The sequence below is a fragment of the Pagrus pagrus genome (assembly GCF_965226575.1).
Source record: "Pagrus pagrus genome assembly, chromosome: 23".
NCBI classification, from domain to species: Eukaryota; Metazoa; Chordata; class Actinopteri; order Spariformes; family Sparidae; genus Pagrus; species Pagrus pagrus.
The window spans coordinates 22577777-22596866 of NC_140205.1; the positions used below are offsets into that span (position 1 = coordinate 22577777).

Genomic DNA, 19090 nt, shown 5'->3' on the forward strand with positions numbered 1-19090 from the left:
AGGAGAATTTCCCTTACAGTAGCAGAGTAGGATGAGAGGACACCATACTCCATCTGTGATTTATTGTGTAAACAACCTGTTTTGAAGTCCAGCCAGGTTTTTTCGTCTTGGCAAATGAGCAGCTGTTAGAGCTTATAATTCACATTTTCTGTGTATTGACTTTCTATGATTCCACGGACTGCAGGAAAACTGAGGGGGAAAAAAAAGTTTTTTTCACACTTCCTGATCAAAGTGCTATCTAAATAGATTCTGTCCTCCCGACAGCTCAGGCCATTGAGCAGCGGCTAATGAAAATTGACCACACCGCCATCCACCCGCACCTGCTGGACATGAAGATCGGTCAGGGCAAATACGAGCAGGGATTCTTCCCAAAACTGCAAGCTGATGTGCTTAACACGGGGCCCACCAACAACAAGTGAGTCAACCTCCACACATGAAACCAGCATATGAAGTCAGCACTTAACACCAACACTTTATCAACTCGCTGGGCTCATTTTTATACTGCTTCTCCATGTGCTTCATGTGTTATGTAAAGAACCAAATTTTGCTTTCTGTATCAGTTTCGGTGCCCTTTCAGATTTACTCTTCACTATTTGACTATGTGTCCTCGACCTTACTTGACCTTATTTGGTATCCTGTTTTTTGTACTGACTTGTGTTTTTAATTTGTCTGTGTTGTGCTGCATTTACACTTTCGCTTGGGATTAATTATGTACATATCAATCTGTCTGTCTGTTTGCAGAGGAAAAGAAAAACGTTTAAAAAATTAAATTAAGGAATAGTTTTAACCTTTAAGGGAATACTGGACGCAAATTTGTTAGTTTAAGCTTTTATTGGACAGCTGGCAGTAGAGAAATGACAGGAAATGAGGACCCTTCAACCCTAAGGCCATCAGGGCACCTCTGGTCTGAGTAATTTGTCACTTTGGACAAAGACTAGAACCCTCTCTGCACTTCTTGATGCTAAGCTAGGCTAACCATGTCCCGACTCAAGCTCTGCACTTGACACAGATATGTGATTGATAACATTCTTCTGTTTACAGAGGAGAGATTCAGAGGAAGACAGTTTCTGTGAGGGCTGTACAATTAATCATAAATCCAAATTGCAGAAGCTGCATTTGTTTTTTGATGAGGTAAAATGCGTGACAAACAGCTTTATGATAAAGTACTGTAGTGCTGCAGAGATGCCTGGCCTTGATCTTGTTCTACAGATGTAAACAAACATGTCTGTTTGGTACAGACCCTAACAAATGTTGCTTCATCATGATTTTTATATTTTTTTCAGTGAAAATAAAAATTGTGATGCAAAAATGATAATTCCCACTAATCATGAATCATATTGCAATTGTAATATCTGTCAAAATAATAGCAATAATTTACAATAAAAGTTGTTTGTTCTTTTCACCTTATCATGCACTCCTAGTTTCTGTGAATTACGTTAAAACCTTTTAAAAAGTAGTGATAAAAGTTGTAATTTCACTTATCAGGTGGTCTCATAGGAGTGCAACAGCTCAGCGAAGGAAAGACCGTCACAGACAACAAACGGAACATCTGAGCCTCGACAACGACCTGAAAGAGGTAGAAAAACCTCCTCACAGCCAACCTGTAACATTCTCCTCGAAATTCCCTCTCCCCTCCTCTGCTCTGTAACATAATGTAGTGTACAAGCATGTCTTTATTTTTCTGTGTCTCCTGACAGCATATTTCTGTTTGTTTTTGTTCTGTAATTTAATTCTTGTTGGTTTCTGTTTGAGCTTTTATTTGTCACTTTTTCATCCCTTTTTTAAGACTTCATCTGCTTGCTGCCCTCTGTTTTCTTTCCATTCTTCTCTTTTGTTCCTGGTCTCTCCTGTCTGCTTGCTCGTGTGTCCTGTACCGGTCGGTCGGGGGTCGGGTCGTACCCTTCTTTCTCCTCCTCCTCAGCAGGTGGAGGGCTGTCTGGTCCTGCAGAACTCCATGGCGTTTTGGGAGTGGGACAATGCGTCCCCTCCACCTAACAAACCGCCTAAAAAATCTGCCTCTGCATCCTGCCTGGTATGTGAAGGAGCTGCTTCTGTTGTGGACTCCCTCTCACAGACCCCTCCACCTCCACCCCACACTTTACACTCATACCCAGGGTTTCCCACTGTTCTTAAGGTCAAACTTTTTTACGATTTTGAGATTTTCTGTGCAATTTAATTATATTATTATATTTCCCCTCTCCTACACTTCTTAGTTGTGGAATTTAAATGGTAGTCTTCCATTCCAGCGCTAGATTCAGATTGTCTACCTTAACATGCAGGATTGACAAGAAAACAATTCATGCATGTAATCCAGAGCAATTTGATCTCATTGATATCTCATTGATATGAACACACTTGCTATTAACATGGTAACCACAAGTGTTCCCAAATTAATTATGACTGGAATCTTAAGGGGACAGTTTACCCCCAATTCTATCATTTCATTGTTATAAATGCTGGTCTGACTGGGCCCTGAGAAGAAGCTTTATTCTAGAAGTTTATTGCAGGGAAGCCGACTGAGTCACAGTATGTGACAATGTGGAAAAGCTGTGATGCTTCAGTTATGACTTCAGTGGGAACCCTGCTCACCTCCCAACACACACATCCTTTCTTAAATGACTTCCTAGCTTTCACTTGTGTCCACTGTCACATCCATTCTTGTTAACTCACATGAATCCTTTGAAGTGTTGGATTTTCACAGCTCTTCACTTTTATTAATATCACAAGCTATAGTCATTATATCATTTCTACTCCAGAAAACAGTTGCTGAGGGGTGGCCGTCTCTGTTTGAGCATGCAGCATATTTTGTCATATTTACAATGACCGCAGGGAAACAGACAGTGAGACACAGCTGCTGTTTGAAATCAGATAAATGTATCTGTGCCATATTGAAGTGAATGTTTTTGATGCATCATGTTAACTTGCAGCAGAAGTGTGTGCTTCTTAGGTTTAATGTCTCAACCGTTAGCTTGTGTGCATTACGAAATAAATAAGACACAACAGATACCGTTCAGTTCAGGCAGTTCAGGCCTGATCATAGTGCAGGTTCTCCAGAACTCACTAGTTTCTTCTGTGTGATCTTTAGAAGTACATGCAGGAGGCCCGCAGCCTGGGGAAGAACCTTCGACAGCCCAAACTGTCTGATCTGTCGCCTGCTGTCATCGCCCAGACCAACTGGAAGTTTGTTGAGGGGCTGCTCAAGGAGTGTCGCATGAAGGTGAAACATCCAAACACAGCATTTCTCTGCACTAAGAAAAGGACCTGACTCATTAGTACAGTCATTCACTGACACCATGACTTCCTCAGTCTGATAACCTCTGTGGTTTTCACAAACTTAAAGATCATCTCTCAGGAACAGGCACGCATGGAATATTGGCCACAGAATTCCAATGACAACTCTGCAGATTTTCCACAAATTTAAATGAATAAGAGACTGCTAAGATACTGCTTGTAAAACTCAGAACATTTACACATCTCCACCCCCTTGTGCATGAGTGTGACAGTTGTGTGTTGTTTTCATTCAGTGTTCAGATCAAGTTAGTGGTGCAATGTGACAGTATGTCAAAAATTTGATTTACTACTGAGGAACCATTTGGCAACACAGATAACTAACTGCAAGTGATCAGTTGATTGAATTGGGCAATGACTATTAGGCGGATGGAGGAGTGTTGTTCTGTAGTGTGTCAGCACTACCTGTGGAGGCAGACAGTGCTCAGAGACACACACAGACCCAATGACATCTGACCTTAAGGAGGAAGGGTGCCAAGAAAGACAAGGAATAGACCTGAGAAGACGTGCCTTGTTCCATCAAGCACAGACTTTCCATTCTTATCCTTATGTCTTAAACCTATCAAGAGTCATAAATACACCACATTCCTCAGTTAGTTCCCCTCTCTTTTTCCTCCTTCTATTTACCCTAAGTGTCTGAATTGGTCAGAACTATCAACTTGAATGTGTAAATATATATACCTTGTGTTTCACAACATGTGATCATTTTGATATTATGAAACTCTAACTCTGCTTCAAAATCTGCAAATTTACAGGATTCCACTCTGGTATCTAATGAGTTTTGGTAAAAACCTTTAACACAATGATATAAGGAAATACCAGTACCACATTAGTGTATTTGGTGTTAACCAGTATGATTTTCTTATGATTTGACTTATATTATCATTTATTATTTTAGATGTGCTTCAGTGTTATATAATCCTGTGCTACAGATAAGAACATGTTGATTTGTTGTCACTTCAGTGTCTCCAATTTGCAAGTGTGTATAATTCAGATATTAATTAGAAAATCAAATTATTCCCCTTTAAGTAGAGGCCAGTTCTCTTTCACCGAGTCTGTGTGCCATTTTCTGCGCTTTCCAGGAAGTTCACCTCATCATCAGCTCATCGATCACCCTCCTGCGTTCTGTTTTTTTTTTTAAACAGAACACTTAAACGTCACAGTATAACACCAAGTCACTTAAACTTCAGGGATATCAATCAGTCCATTTAGGAAGCACAAGTGATTGTGAATCAATTTCACCTACTTTGGTGCAAATGAAAGTGACAACAGGTGCATTGGAGAGGCAGAAGCAAGGGAACCCCCAAAAATTGCATGTGGTGGCCACAGACAGTTGCTCTCTCCTGATCCTTCCTGGCTGATTCTTCTCTAGTTTTGGGTTCTGCTTGTGTCTTTGTCACTACTGGTAGCATGAGGCGGTACCTGCAGCCCAATCAGGTTGCACAGGTAGTCCAGCTCCTCCAGGATGGCACATTCATACGTGCGGTCGCAAGAAGGTTTGCTGTGTCTCCCAGCACAGTCTCAAGAGCATGGAGGAGATACCAGGAGATGGGCTGTTATACGAGGAGAACTGGACAGGGCCGTAGAAGGGCATCAACCCAGCAGCAGGACTGGTATTTGCTCCTTTGTGCGAGGAGGAACCTGAGGAGCACTGCCACAGCCCTAAAAAGTAGGCTACTGGTGTGCATGTTTCTGACCAGACTGTCAGAAACAGACTCCATGAGGGTGGAATGAGGACCCGACATCCTCTAGTGGGACCTGTGCTCACAGCCCAGCACTGTGCAGCTCGATCGGCATTGGCAAGAGAACACCAGAATTGGCATGTCTGTCACTGATGCGCCGTTCTCTTCACAGATGAGAGCAGGTTCACACTGAGCTCATAAGAAAGGGAATGAAAAAGTCTGGAGACACCGTGGTGAACGTTATGCTGCCTGTAACATCATCCAGCATGACCATCGCACCATGTCATACTCTACGGTACCCTGACTGTTGTTAGGCACTGGGCTGAAATCCTCAGAGTGATTGTCAGACCTTACGCTGGTGCAGTGGGACCTGCAGGACAATGCCAGCCCTTCTGTGTGTATGCAGTTCCTGGAGGACGAGGCATTGATCCATTGACTGACCCTCTCGTTCCCCTGACCTAAATCCAATTGAGCACCCTTAGGACGTTATGTATTGGTGCATCCGACACCACCATGTACGGCCACAGACTGTCCAGGAGCTCACTAATACCATTATCCAGGTCTGAGAGGAGATCCCCCAGGACACCATCCACTGCCTCATCAGGAGCATGCCCAGACGTTGTCAAGAGTGTACAGGCACATGGGGGCCATGCACACTACTGAGTCATATTATAAGTTGCTGTGTTAAAATTCACACAAGTTGGATCAGCATGTGATTTAAATTTTTTTACTTTTATTTTCGCTGTGATTTTGAATCCAGCCCTCAATGGGTTGATGATTTCGGTTTTCGAAATTGGCCCAGTAGATCGCCTCAGCTGGCAGCCGTTACACAGCTGCAATGTAATCCTTTGGGGCAACTCCGACTGTGAAAGTTTTGGCAATCTAGCTGAGGCAACAACTGTAAAGACTCACTTCTCATGAGATTTCATAGCGAAACTTCTCCTTGAACAAGACTTGTATTTCTGGTTACAAAATTATTCTTATTATTTCACATAGTCATCATTTCTGTAATTTCAGACACTTAGAATAACAACCTCAGCCTGTCAGTAACAAAACCAGGTACTTTCAGGGGATGTACCTTTGATGGTTGGAGTTGCTCCAAAGGATTAAGTTGTAACAATGATGAGGTGATCTACTGGACTTTTTTTACTTCTTTATGAATTGTGAATTGTTTGGTTTCATTATTTATTGTGTGCAAGTGACTATCCCCTCAAGCCGTGCATATAACTATCTTAATGTTGTGTGTATGTTCAGACAAAGCGTATGCTGGTTGAGAAGATGGGTTGGGAGGCGGTGGAGCTGGGCCACGGTGAGGCAAACATCACTGGACTGGAGGAGAACACTCTGATCGCCAGCCTGTGTGACCTGCTTGAGCGGATCTGGAGCCACGGGCTGCAAGTCAAACAAGTCAGTGCATGTGCATACACACATACACACACACACATACAAACACAGAGTCAGAGGAACATTTAAACATACAGGGAAACATAAATGAAGCTTCATACTGTCACAAACCAGTGCACATGCATCAGATTTATTATAAAGTCAATTTGCTGGAACACATCCACTTGTGCTGTCAGTAAAAACACTCGGTGGTTAATCAGATATTTATGACCTTATTGGATATTGAGGCTAAGAGGTTATATCCTGATGAATCCTCTTTATGTGTGTGTATAATCTCTCCCTTCATCAATGAGCTGCCTTTATGTGTGTGATTCTGGTTCTCTTAAACACTCTTCTCTGACCTCTCAGGGGAAGTCGGCCCTATGGTCCCACCTGCTACACTACCAGGCCCGAGAAGAGAGGCTGCTGGAGCAGCAGCAGCAGGCAGAGTCACCAGGTAACACAGACAGACACACACACACACACACACACACACACACACACAGTTTATTTTCCAACATTTTAACCATATTCAACTATAAACTTTTTGTTCATTCTTTGAGTGGCAAACTCAATTTAAATATTTAAATCTTCCCAATCTTTGATACATTGTGATGTTTGTTTAACTTTTCAGTCCCATTCATAACATTTGACTCATTCTCACTTCAACCTCTCTTCATACTCCATTACATTACATTACATTTACATTTAGGGCATTTAGCAAACGCTTTTGTCCAAAGCGACTTACAATAGGTACATTTGTCACAAGAAAGAAACCACAACATATCAGCGTCGATAAAGTAGAAAAGAAAAGATAGAAACAACTTTCAAGCCCTCATCTGAGCAAAGTAGCTGCTATTTATCAAGGATACCTTAAGTACAAAAGTAAGCTATGATGTAAGAACATACAAGTGCATATACATTTTTTTATTTTTATTTTTTTGGGTGGGGGGTTTGGGGATGGAGTCATGCTATGCGGGGTCGAGGTGAAGTCTGAACAAGTGAGTCTTGAGTCTTTTCCGGAAGATGGCGATTGATTCTGCTGTCCTGGCGCCCCATTGGTGGAACAAACTCCCGACCAATGCCAGGACAGCCGAATCAAGAGAAGAGTCCAGACTTCGCTGAGCTGGTTTTGTTTGCTCTTAGCGATGGCGGTACCAGCCGGCCAGCTGATGTAGTAGGGCCGCAACAGGAAGCCAGTGGAGGTCACGGAGGAGGGGGGTCACATGGGAGAATTTGGGTAGATTGAAAACAAGGCGCGCTGCAGCGTTCTGGATACGTTGCAACGGTTTAGTCGCAGAGGCTGGGAGTCCAGCCAAGAGTGAGTTGCAGTAGTCCAGGCGGGAAATGACCAGTGATTGGACCAGGAGTTGTGTTGCATCCTTTGTGAGGAAAGACCGGATTCTGCAGATGTTGTAGAGGGCAAATCTGCAGGATCGGGCCACCGTGGTGATGTTGGGGGTGCAGGATAGTCCGTCATCAAGGATTACGCCCAGGTTCCTCGCAGTCGATGAAGGCGACACTGTGACATTCTCGACAGTGACTGACAGGTTCATGTGAGGGCAGTCTTTCCCCGGGATGCGGAGGAGTTCAGTTTTACTAAGGTTGAGCTTGAGATGATGCGTAGTCGTCCAAGCGGAGATGTCTGCCAGACATTCCGAGATGCGCGTGGCAACATGGGTATTGGAGGATGGGGGAAAGGAGATGAACAGTTGGGTGTCGTCAACATAACAGTGGTAAAAGAATCCATGTGATGTGATTGCAGAGCCTAGTGATCTAGTGTATAGTGAAAACAGAAGCGGTCCTAGTACTGAGCCTTGAGGGACACCAGTTTCCAGGGAGCAGGGTTTGGACAAGGAGCCATTCCACGTGACCTGAAAGGTGCAATCTGTCAGGTATGATGTGAACCAGGTTAGAGCAGAGTCAGCGATGCCAAGTTCAGCCAAAGTGGAGAGGAGGATTTGGTGGTTGACTGTGTCAAATGCAGAGGATAAGTCGAGGAGGATGAGGACTGACGAGTGAGACGAGGCTCTGGCGGCACGGAGCGACTCAGTCACTGTGAGGAGGGCCGTCTCAGTGGAGTGAGCGGTCCTGAAGCCTGACTGATTAGGGTCAAGGAGGTCATTTTGTGAAAGGTAGCAAGACAGTTGGTTGTGGACGGCATGTTCCAGGGTTTTAGAGAGGAACGAGAGAAGAGATACAGGTCTGTAGTTTCGGATGTCAGCCGAGTCTAGGGTGGGTTTCTTTAGTAGTGGCTTTACTGTAGCTGTCGACTGGCTGGTCGGGAGGTGAGGGGACAGAGAGCGTCTAAAGAGGAGGAGAGGGAGGATAACAGAGTTGAGGAGGCTTCTGTGGATGGTAGTGAGGAGAGAACAGTTGATGAGAGAGTGAAGGGAGAGAGGGATTTCAGGTTGCGGGTGGTGACCGCGTGAGGTGTAGGGGCGATGAAAGCGGTGGACTTCAAGGGGAGAGAGAAAGTGACAAAGTGGTTGTCGGACACAGTGAGTGGGGTAACAGAGAGTGCCGAGGTACTACAGGACCTTGTGAAGACAAGGTCAAGATGGTTCCCGGCCTGGTGGGTGGGTGGAGAGGGGGAGAGTGTGAGGTCAAATGTGGAGAAGAAGCTGATGAATTCAGATGAGCGCAGCTTCTCGGGGGGGATGTTGAAGTCACCCAAGATGACAAGCGGTGTGCCATCGTCAGGGGGGCAGCTTAGGAGGGCGTCCATCTCATCATAGAAGTTGCAGAGAGGACCAGGAGGGCGATAGATCACCACAATATTGAGCTTGAAAGGAAGGGTGACAGAGACAGAGACATTAGGCTCCAAGTAGCCTATAGTATATTTTGAATCCGTCATTCACACCCCACTATAAGGACGCTTCATACTCGTAAATTAAATAACAATTCAGTTTAGCTTTTTCAACAAACCTCATAATATTCCACAGTTTTCATATATGTCCATTTAGCGTAGCTTTCTATCCTGCATCATCTAACACACAATTCTGACTGCAACAAAGCCATCATATGCTGTATTTCTCCTTAACAGTGTCACATGTTCCTGAGAGGAGGAAGTCTGATTGTTCCATAGCGATGCCGTCTCTTCGTGTGTCTCTCATACAGGATATGAGGTGTGTGTTGCTGTCTTCTAATGATGGAAGAGGTCTCATTGGGCTGGCAGAAGAAATTCACAACTTGTCATGTCAATCATGTGTCTGTAGCCCAAACTCATCAGAATTTGCCTTAGAACCCAGATTCATGTAGGAAAAAAATCCACAAAAAAGGATGCTTGCAACAAAGAGATTTTTTTCTACCAGGAGAGTCATTGAATATTAGAGTGTTGAGGTTGGATGTTTATGCCTATGTACTTTTTTTATGAGCTCTCCATTGTGTGTCTACTCAGGCATATCCAGAGTATGTCAGAGATAAAGACAGATGTGGGACGAGCAAGAGCCTGGATCCGTCTGTCCCTGGAGAAGAAGGTGCTCTCTCAGCACCTCAAACAGCTGCTGTCCCGGCAAGCCTTAACCAAGTGAGCACACAGAAAACTCACACACAAATACACTCACACACTGATAGGAGAGATTGAGTCCCATGTTCTCATCTCAGATGCAGCTGTACTAATGTTATTGCATGTCCCAAAGATCATTCAGTGTAAACAAACTAATTTGTGCTAATCCCTGAAGTTATTTCTCTTTAAATTAATCAGAAATCTTTATCTCTTTGTCCCTTTGTGTGGCTTTTCCAAGCTTTGTCTCAGTGCGTTGAGTGTGCTCACTGCTGCCACCCGTTGGCAGTGGGTGGGCAGATTTAAGTTGCATTTGTAAACAATCTTGGACAGGTCGCACAAAGCCAAGATATAGTTTTTCATCCGAACTGTTTACAAGTAGGATGTTTCACTTTATCAAATTATCCAGTTGCAAATCTGCAATTTCTCAGAATCTCAATGATTTTGCACTTCAAATCAAATCAAATCAAATCAAATTTTATTTGTATAGCCCAAATTCACAAATCACAGTTTGCCTCAGAGGGCTTTACAATTTGTACAGAGACGACACCCTCTGTCCTTCGACCCTCGATTCGAGTGAGGAAAAACTTGCCCCAAAAAAGGCCCTTTTAACAGGGAAAAAATGCGGAAGAAACCTCAGGGAGAGCCACAGAGGAGGGATCCCTCTCCCAGGACGGACAGACGTGCAATAGATGTCGCATGTACAGAGCAGATCAACGAGATCACAATGTATTCAATTATAAGCGATGGTTGACAGGAGTGAAAGTACACAAAGATGTATTACAGCAATAATGATGAAATGCACATGGAAATGTGATTACTAGTGATAACAGTAGTAATGATCAATGGCAAGGATGGTATGTAGCAATGCAGTACGATAATAGTAGTGGAACGTATGTAACAGAGATGTGACTAATATTAGCGACAGTAGTGGTGGGTGTCAGGCAGGGTCATGGCAGTAGGTGCATCCACGATCAGGCAGGGCCATAGCAGTAGGCGCATCCACGATCAGGCAGGGCCATAGCAGTGGGCGCATCCACGATCAGGCAGGGCCATAGCAGTGGGCGCATCCACGATCCACGACCCGGGCGCGGCCAGGATCCAAGGGAGCCTGTAGGACTAGAAAGCACAAGGACTCCGGGGAAGAAGTAAGTCAGTGACATGCAGAGATGGGGCATGTATACAGGCATAATGTATACAGATGGAGAGGAGAGGAGAGGGGAGGAGAGAGAAGCTCAGTGTGTCATTGTCCCCCGGACTAGGCCTATAGCAGCATAACTAAGAGCTGGTCCAGGACAGGCCTGGGCCTGTCCTGGACCAGCCCTAACTATAAGCTCTATCGAAGAGGAAGGTCTTAAGTCTACTCTTAAAGGTAGAGAGGGTGTCCGCCTCCCGGACCAAAACAGGAAGATGGTTCCACAGAAGAGGAGCTTGATAACTGAAGGCTCTGGCTCCCATTCTACTTTTGGAGACTTTAGGAACTACAAGTAATCCTGCGTTCTGGGAGCGTAATGCTCTAGTTGGGTGATAGGGTAATATGAGCTCCTGGAGATATGATGGTGCCTGACCATTAACAGCTTTGTAAGTGAGGAGAAGGATTTTAAACTCTATTCTTGATTTTACAGGGAGCCAGTGCAGAGAGGCCAGTACAGGAGTAATATGATCTCTTTTCTTAGTTCCTGTCAGTACACGTGCTGCAGCATTCTGGACCAGCTGGAGACTCTTTAGAGACTTGTTAGGGCAGCCTGATAATAGAGAATTACAATAGTCCAGTCTGGAAGTAACAAATGCATGGACTAGCTTGTTTGCACCACCTCCGATGAGGAAAAATCTAGTTGAATCAATAATTTTAAGTTATCATTCAAATATCCTAAAGTGTGACTTGACTCGATTAAATTTATCTCCGTTCTCCACTCCAAAAACTTGGTCTCAATGAAAATATTTATTAATTAACTAAATACTAATCCAGTGACGTATTATTTTCAAACAGTAATATTCAACGTATACAAGCAATCAAAATGATGACATTGAATTGGAATGATGAAAGGGGAATGGAGGAAGAAATAATCTGTTCAATATGTATTCTAGTAACTACTATTGAAGGAAGATGTGAAATTTTGAGGTCGAATCACTGTCAATGTAGCAGGAGTTGAGAGCTCGATCGGGACCCACAGCACTGGATGCGGTGGACAGAGGCTGATGAGTTTAGGTTTTCCAGGGGGAATTTCTTCATTATTCCATTTACTTTCTTTAGAGCAGCAGATCTACTGACAGCAAAACAGCCCCAGAGCATAATACTACCAGCACCATGCTTGACAGGTGTGGTGTTCTTTGGGTTAAAGGGCCTAACCGTCTTTCTCTCCTCGAAACATATTGCTGCTCATTGTGGCCAAATAACTACATTTCTGTTTCATGTGACCACTGAGTTTTCCTCTAGAAGGTTTTTTCTTTGTCCATGTGATCAGCAGCAAACTTCAGTTGAGCTTTAGGTGCCGTGTCTGGAGCAAGAGCTTCTTTCTTACACAGCAGCCTCTCAGTTCATGTTGATGTAAAACATACTTGACTGTGGACACTGACACCTGTCGTCCAGCAGCTTCTAATTCATTGCAGACTTGCCTTTTGGTGGTTTTTGGTTGACTCTTGTCCATCCTGACCAACCCTGCCGTGTTGTTCTGTCTCTACAGGAATCTTTACAAGCGTTATGCCTTCCTGCGCTGCGAGGAGGAGAAGGAACAGTTCCTCTTCCACCTGCTCTCTCTCAACGCCGTCGACTACTTCTGCTTCACCAGCGTCTTCACCACCATCAGTGAGTTCTCCATCAGCTGCACATGACCTATGACATCTCTTCAACAACAGCTGAGCTCAATATTAAATCCAAACCTCAGTCCAGATTAACAAACCTCTATCAGAACACAAGTCACTGAGCAGCTCTGAATGTGATTAAAGATGCTGAAAGTTCTGACACGACATACTGTGGTAAGATTTCATCACCTGAAGACTGTAAATGACATTTCTATTGGTTAGAAATTCCACTATGGCAAGTCAAAGTGAAGATGAAATGTACATGATTTAAAGGTAATTCCAGTACTTTTTTGCAAACAGGGTTGTTCTTACTAAGTATTTGTTTTGATATTAACTTTACTTAAGAAGATGGTTGCACACTGCACCAAGGACTGACAAAACCATTGACGAAAAACATCCTGGCTTTTTTTTCCCTTTCTATTTCCTATTTTCTTAAGCCTTTACTCAATGTACAATATAGATTACCAATACAGATGACTGATAATTACCTGCTTCTCATAGCTGATACCAATAAGATAACTGATGATAACCAATAATTTCACATTTTTGTATTATAGAAATAAGTGCCGTACCTGTAGTTTATGCACAGCTGAGGAGAAGGAAGGCTAAGATGTAGTGAACAAAAATGGATGATTTAATATTCCGTTGCTATAAGATTTGTTGTGTTGTAGACGTTTTCCCTCCTCCTGGAACCCTTGTAGAACATGTATAGTAAATTGCAATCAAGTTGGTATTTATCCGCCATTATTTAATTATTTTAAGAAATAATAAAATGGCTTGTGTCACTGATCTTAACTAACTACTGTAAAAACAAAGACATTTTGTGAACAGATGTTGAGTTCACATAACTAGCTAAGCCAGCCTATTGGGTCAAAGTTGAACAAGGAAATATCTTTGCAATGTAAAGGATGTTAAAAAATATGTTTATGTTATGAAGTTGATGGGTAAAATATAGTCAGCATTCATAAAAATACTATGAAATAGTATATTTAATTAGATGTGGCCTGACAGACTACTCTGGGCATCTGTAAAGCAACACATCCCTCCTGTGAATATATATAGTTCATATTTCCAGAAACTCCTCTTCCCGCCTGTTCTTCTCTGAGTTATTTGGTTGATGGCAGCTGGTTGATGGATGGAGCTGAATGTAGATCGATGGCTGGCTGAGCTATAAGTGTGAATAAACCATGAGACTGTATGTTATCAAAGATTTAAAACACAATGTATTATTCATCTCAGTGTTTGCACACAGACCAGTTAAGAATCTCACATAGATAGATGACTGCAGATCTACAGATATGTTCAGTGTGTGTACAGTGTGCACAGGTGGTGATATAAGGTCTCTGCTGCTGTACTGTCTCATCTGTTTTTTTTCCTGTCTGCTGTAGCGTGTTTGCCTTAATATGTGATTTTGTAATGAAATTGATCCATTTAGATAATGTACATTGAGTCTTATTAGTATGTCAATTTTAACTTTTCTGCTCTGGCGCTGACATGTTCCCCTGCAGTGATCCCATACAGAGTCGTCATCATCCCCATCAAGAAGCTGAGCAATGCCATGACCACTTCCAACCCCTGGGTGTGTGTGTCAGGAGAGCTGGGAGACTCAGGCATCATGCAGATCCCCAAGAACGTCCTGGAGATTACCTTCGATGTGAGTACTATGACCTCTGACAAGCTGAGCACATGGTCAGTCACTGCGGTTTGTTGATTGGAGTGCAGTGTGGGTGATGTTGGGTTTGTGTGTGTCAGACATGATCTTCAGTTATACTCACTGTGCATGTCCTCTGTCACTGTGAAACCATCACACTCTACATGTCAGCAGCACTTACATTAAAGCCAACTGCATGTAGTTTGTCTTGTTTCATTAAAGGGTAATCAGGTTTTTTATTACAAAGTGTAGGTATATATACCTGCCTACCTACACCTACTTACATACACTGATCAGACAAAACATTAAAATGGAAGTAAACAATTGGTCATCTCTGTACAATAAAATGTTCTGCTGGGTCTTGGGTCCTGTCATGTAGATATTCTTTGACACGTACTACCCGTACTTTAGGTCATAGTTCTGCTTAGCATTTTAACCTTTGCAAAAATCCAGTCTGAATGGGGCTACAGACTTCCTGCTGCCCTCCTCACACTGCATGCCTCTTCAGGTGCATGTGTTGCACTGGCGGTGTATTTTTTCTGTCTGCATGATGGATAATATGCTTGTTTTTGTTCTGAGATCGCCATCACATCATTTTATTGTCCATCCATTGTGTCTAAACAAGTGTTTAATGTCTCTCAGTCTGCTTTCAGGCCTCACACGCACATCTCTGCCTTGTTCAAGGTTAGAGGAAGCCCGACTCCCTTTTCCCATCATCCCCTTCTATCTCTTTGACATGCTTCTGTTCCAGTTGTCCTTAAGTCCTAGGCACCTTTGCCCTTCAGTCAGCCTTATTTTAGTCTGTACTGAGTCATAGTTGGTCTGATATTCTGCAGCAAAGTGTTTTCAGAATAGCTATACTCACACCTATAAATCCAAATGCTGCTCTGTAATATATGGTAATTATTAGCACTGCTTAAAACTACTAAAATAATTGGTTTAAAGATACATTTAATGGAGGTAAATGTTATTTCCACAAATGTGGAAACTTATGCCCAGTGCATGCTGGGATAGCAGCCTTGAAAATGATTAAGGATTTAATTAATTGAATTCTCATTTCCATGGACCTCCATGAATTAAGCATGTGAATAAGATGAAGTAAAATGTAGAGAACTGTGACAAAAATCTTATAACATAATTCTATTTAAAAAAAAAAAGATTAACTCTAACTTAATTAAAGACACTCAAATATAATCAAACTGGAAATAGGAAAGTCACATTAATGTTAAGGCCGCAGTAATAACAGTGCTGGTAATTGGCTGTAGATCAAGGGGTTTATTCATTATATCGGTGTACAGAGTATATAAAGTAGAATTTTGGTAGGATGATATTGATTAAAAGCATATTGCATCAACTAGATTTTCTCTCCACTGTGTTTGTCTATGTTTAGTGTCAGAACCTGGGAAAGTTGACTACTGTGCAGCTGGGTCATGATAATGCTGGACTCCTGGCTAAATGGCTGGTGGACTGTGTCATGGTGCGCAATGAGATCACAGGACACACCTACAGGTGAGTGGATGCTAAGGATTTTTAGTCAGGTTCACGGCAATGTTGATCAGTCAACTACTTTAGCCTACACTGAAATATGCAGTCCATGTTGTTTTTAGAGCAATTACCCTTTTCAGTTTCAGAAACCTTTTTGACACACTACATGAATATGAAAAACAGCATTGCCCCTACAGATCATGGATACTGATTCAACATTTTTTTGGATAATAGGGTCTAGTGTTGTGGCAGGTCTCCAAGAACTTTCATAGAAAAAAGAAGCAGTGAGAACACTGGGAAAGAAAATAAATAATAAACAGAGTCAACCTATAGGACAAAAACAGATCCATCACCTTGCTCTTTCTGTCTCCTCCAGGTTTCCATGCGGTCGGTGGCTTGGTAAGGGCATAGATGACGGCAGCCTGGAGAGGGTCCTGATCGGTGAACTAGTGATGTCCAGCGGAGAGGAGGATTCTGGGAGAGGCTGCCGCACTCCCCCACTGCAGCGCTCGCCATCCCAGACCAGACGCATCAGCATCACATCTCTGTCTGGGCGGGGGTGCAGTAAGTATCTGTCAGGATTCACATACTGATGTGCAGGGACGGGTCAGATCAGGAGAAATAAATGATAGGATTTTAAGCCCCGACAGTAGAGAACTGTATAGCACTGTAATTTAAGATATAGTTTTAAGGAGAGTTTATATCCAGAGAGGAGAAAATAACACATACCAGTCAGCTCAGCACAGTAAGCTAAGATTTTAAGGATAAATTCAATGTCACCCGCACGATCATTCCTATAGAGTCTTCTCGCAGCTCACAAGATTCGAAGACTGAGAACTCTGGCAGTCATTGAGCATTCATAGAACTGTGGTTACATCCATAACCACTCTATTTCAGCCTTCATGACTGCCAGAGGCAGTGCTTACCACTGGATGACCTATGACAACAGAGTCGCAAGGAATCATGAGTACCCACCTCATAAGGATGAAGCAGAGGAGCTCGGCAAAAGAACCAAACCCAATGGATAGGGCATGGCCATTCACTCTGTAGTAGTGTAGTGTAGTGCTCACAGGGCCACAGCACAGATGTCCTCCATGGCAGCCCTCTCGGGATCAGCCAAGATGTGGAGACACTTCTGGTGGAGTGACACTTGACTGACAGCACTGTACATGTAAGCAATTACATCCTCAATTCAAAGGGACTGGCGCTATTTGAAGAGAGCGCAACCCTACTTAGTACCACCGTAGCAGACAAAGAACTGCCCCCGCTATTTCTGATGGGAGAGGAAGTCTGTGACCTGTTTCTGGTCCTCCGGTAGATATATATTGCCTGCAGGCTAGTCATGCGGAGAGCTGCCAACGTCAGAAGTTCCTGTGACATCTGCAGCAACAGTGCAGATTTTGTACCCCCTGGCAGTTTATGTGAAAGACGGTCAAGGTGTTGTCCGACCAGACATGCTTCTTCCCCCTCACGTATGGCAGGAACTGCCTGAGTGCTACGTGCACAGCCTGTACCTCCAGCACATTGATGTGCTCTGTGTGGTTCTGGGCAGACCACTGCCCCAAAGCCATCCTGTTCTGCCATACTGCACCCCATCCTGACTAGCAGGCATCCGTCGTGACAGTCTCTCAGCAAGACGGAACAGAGCCCATGGGCACGCCTCTTACAGAGATACAACCTCTCCCCACGTGGAGACAGAGCAAGGAGGCACCACTGTGACACCCTGAGCTGCCTGTGCCGCTTGGGATCCAAGTGGAAGCCAACTTTGCAGGGGCCGCAATGTCAGTAAGCCCAAAACAACGACAGCTGAGGCAGTGGTGAAGAAACTGACTATATTGCAATACCTTGCCCCGTCCGAAGAGGGGAAGGAGGTAAAGGATGTCCTCCATGCGCTGAAGTAGTGACGGTGTCCAGAGCAACACCAATGAATGCTTTGCTCAATGCTTCCCCAAGATCACCTTGAGGCCCAACCGGGCCACGTGCAAAAGAAGGCAAGCCACCCTGTGAGGGAGAACAGATTAGCAATTTTTTCAAGCTACCTTTGACTAATGGCAATTTCTTACAAATTACACCCCTAATTTTAAGCTATTAAACAGCCATTTAAATTGAAATTTTACTAATCCATTAATAAGTACTTTTTGAAATGTATCAGTTGGCTGTAATGTGTGCAAACTCCAGACTCAATTTTTCAATGCTCTTTCTCTGCTAGAAATTAAACTGTGGTGAGAATTACTTAATCATTGGCCTAAAAGTGATAAAAACTAAATATATTGAGTCTACAAACACTGGAATATAACTGTGAAATACCTTCCATGGGTAAATCATATTAATCATAGAATTTTAACTCCCCCAAGGTCTTATAAAGCTCCACATTCACAGAAATATTACCATGGACCTGACCTCAGCATCTTCAACACTAAATGTGGCCCTGTTAACAGTATAATTTACAGTATTAAACAGCAGTTAGGTCATGCTTATAATGTAAGTGTAAATAACCCAATTTGTGTTATTTCCTAAAAGTTCATTTTATTGTGTAAGATTTGCTTGTGGTGTTACTTCGGGTTATGCTTTTATTTTGAAAGTGACTCCCATGTATCCTTTCGGAGTTCCTGTTTTAGCGAAGTGAAAAATTAAGTTAAGAAACAACAAAGTTGATATAAAATAACAATGGTTAAGGCATTAGCAACCCTCTGAAGAGGCACAAGGTTAGTATTTGTTCTTTTGTTATAATTTTAGTACATGGTTTGTGTCTCTAAATCATTCAGAAGTGCAGAATTTCTTTTAATTGATTTGGTCAATGAATTAATGTTAGCTTATTTTGCACTAGTCTCAGTCTCATTTAATACATTGCATTTCATTTTTGTTTTATGTGCTTTATTTCCAGCTCTTAAGTTGTTGGTTTAGATTTGTAATAAATCTGAAAAACATCAGTAAGTGTCTGACCATCTTTCGGGGGATCTGCTACAGTAAGGTTGATGGCACTTCCTTTCTGTACTTAGAAAGGACATATATATTGATGCAGCTGTTTTTCATTCCAGAGCCGACCTCAGCCCAGATTCAAGAGGCCATCGGGGAGGCTGTGAACAACATCATCAAACACTTCCACAAGCCAGAGAAAGAGGCGAGTGACTGATCTCAATATCACTAGTGTATCAATTGCTCTGATTAACAATAACTAAAACTCATGTATCATTCGCTTTCACTGCTGTACTTTGTCTAAAACCTTCTCATCACTGAACTGTGTGGATTAAATACTCTCTGTCTGTTTCTATCCACTGACTGTGTTTATTATGT

At 43.0% G+C, this 19090-nt stretch overlaps 1 protein-coding gene across 5 annotated transcripts in view; it reads left to right on the forward strand.

Annotated features, from left to right (window-relative positions):
* The window catches only part of dennd5b (DENN/MADD domain containing 5B), a 96004-nt gene that overhangs the window by 70626 nt on the left and 6288 nt on the right, over positions 1-19090 (forward strand). For 2 of the 5 annotated variants that reach the window (XM_084346572.1, XM_084346573.1), the window contains 12 exons: positions 265-415; positions 1486-1576; positions 3086-3217; positions 6225-6377; positions 6723-6810; positions 9400-9481; positions 9754-9882; positions 12543-12664; positions 14169-14314; positions 15702-15820; positions 16173-16360; positions 18835-18917. In XM_084346572.1, the coding sequence (XP_084202698.1) occupies positions 265-415; positions 1486-1576; positions 3086-3217; positions 6225-6377; positions 6723-6810; positions 9400-9481; positions 9754-9882; positions 12543-12664; positions 14169-14314; positions 15702-15820; positions 16173-16360; positions 18835-18917 (1484 nt within the window). Of the gene's footprint in view, positions 1-264; positions 416-1485; positions 1577-1921; positions 2033-3085; positions 3218-6224; positions 6378-6722; positions 6811-9399; positions 9482-9753; positions 9883-12542; positions 12665-14168; positions 14315-14953; positions 14996-15701; positions 15821-16172; positions 16361-18834; positions 18918-19090 lie in introns of all 5 variants that reach the window. The other 3 variants (XM_084346569.1, XM_084346570.1, XM_084346571.1) reach the window with 3 other exon arrangements.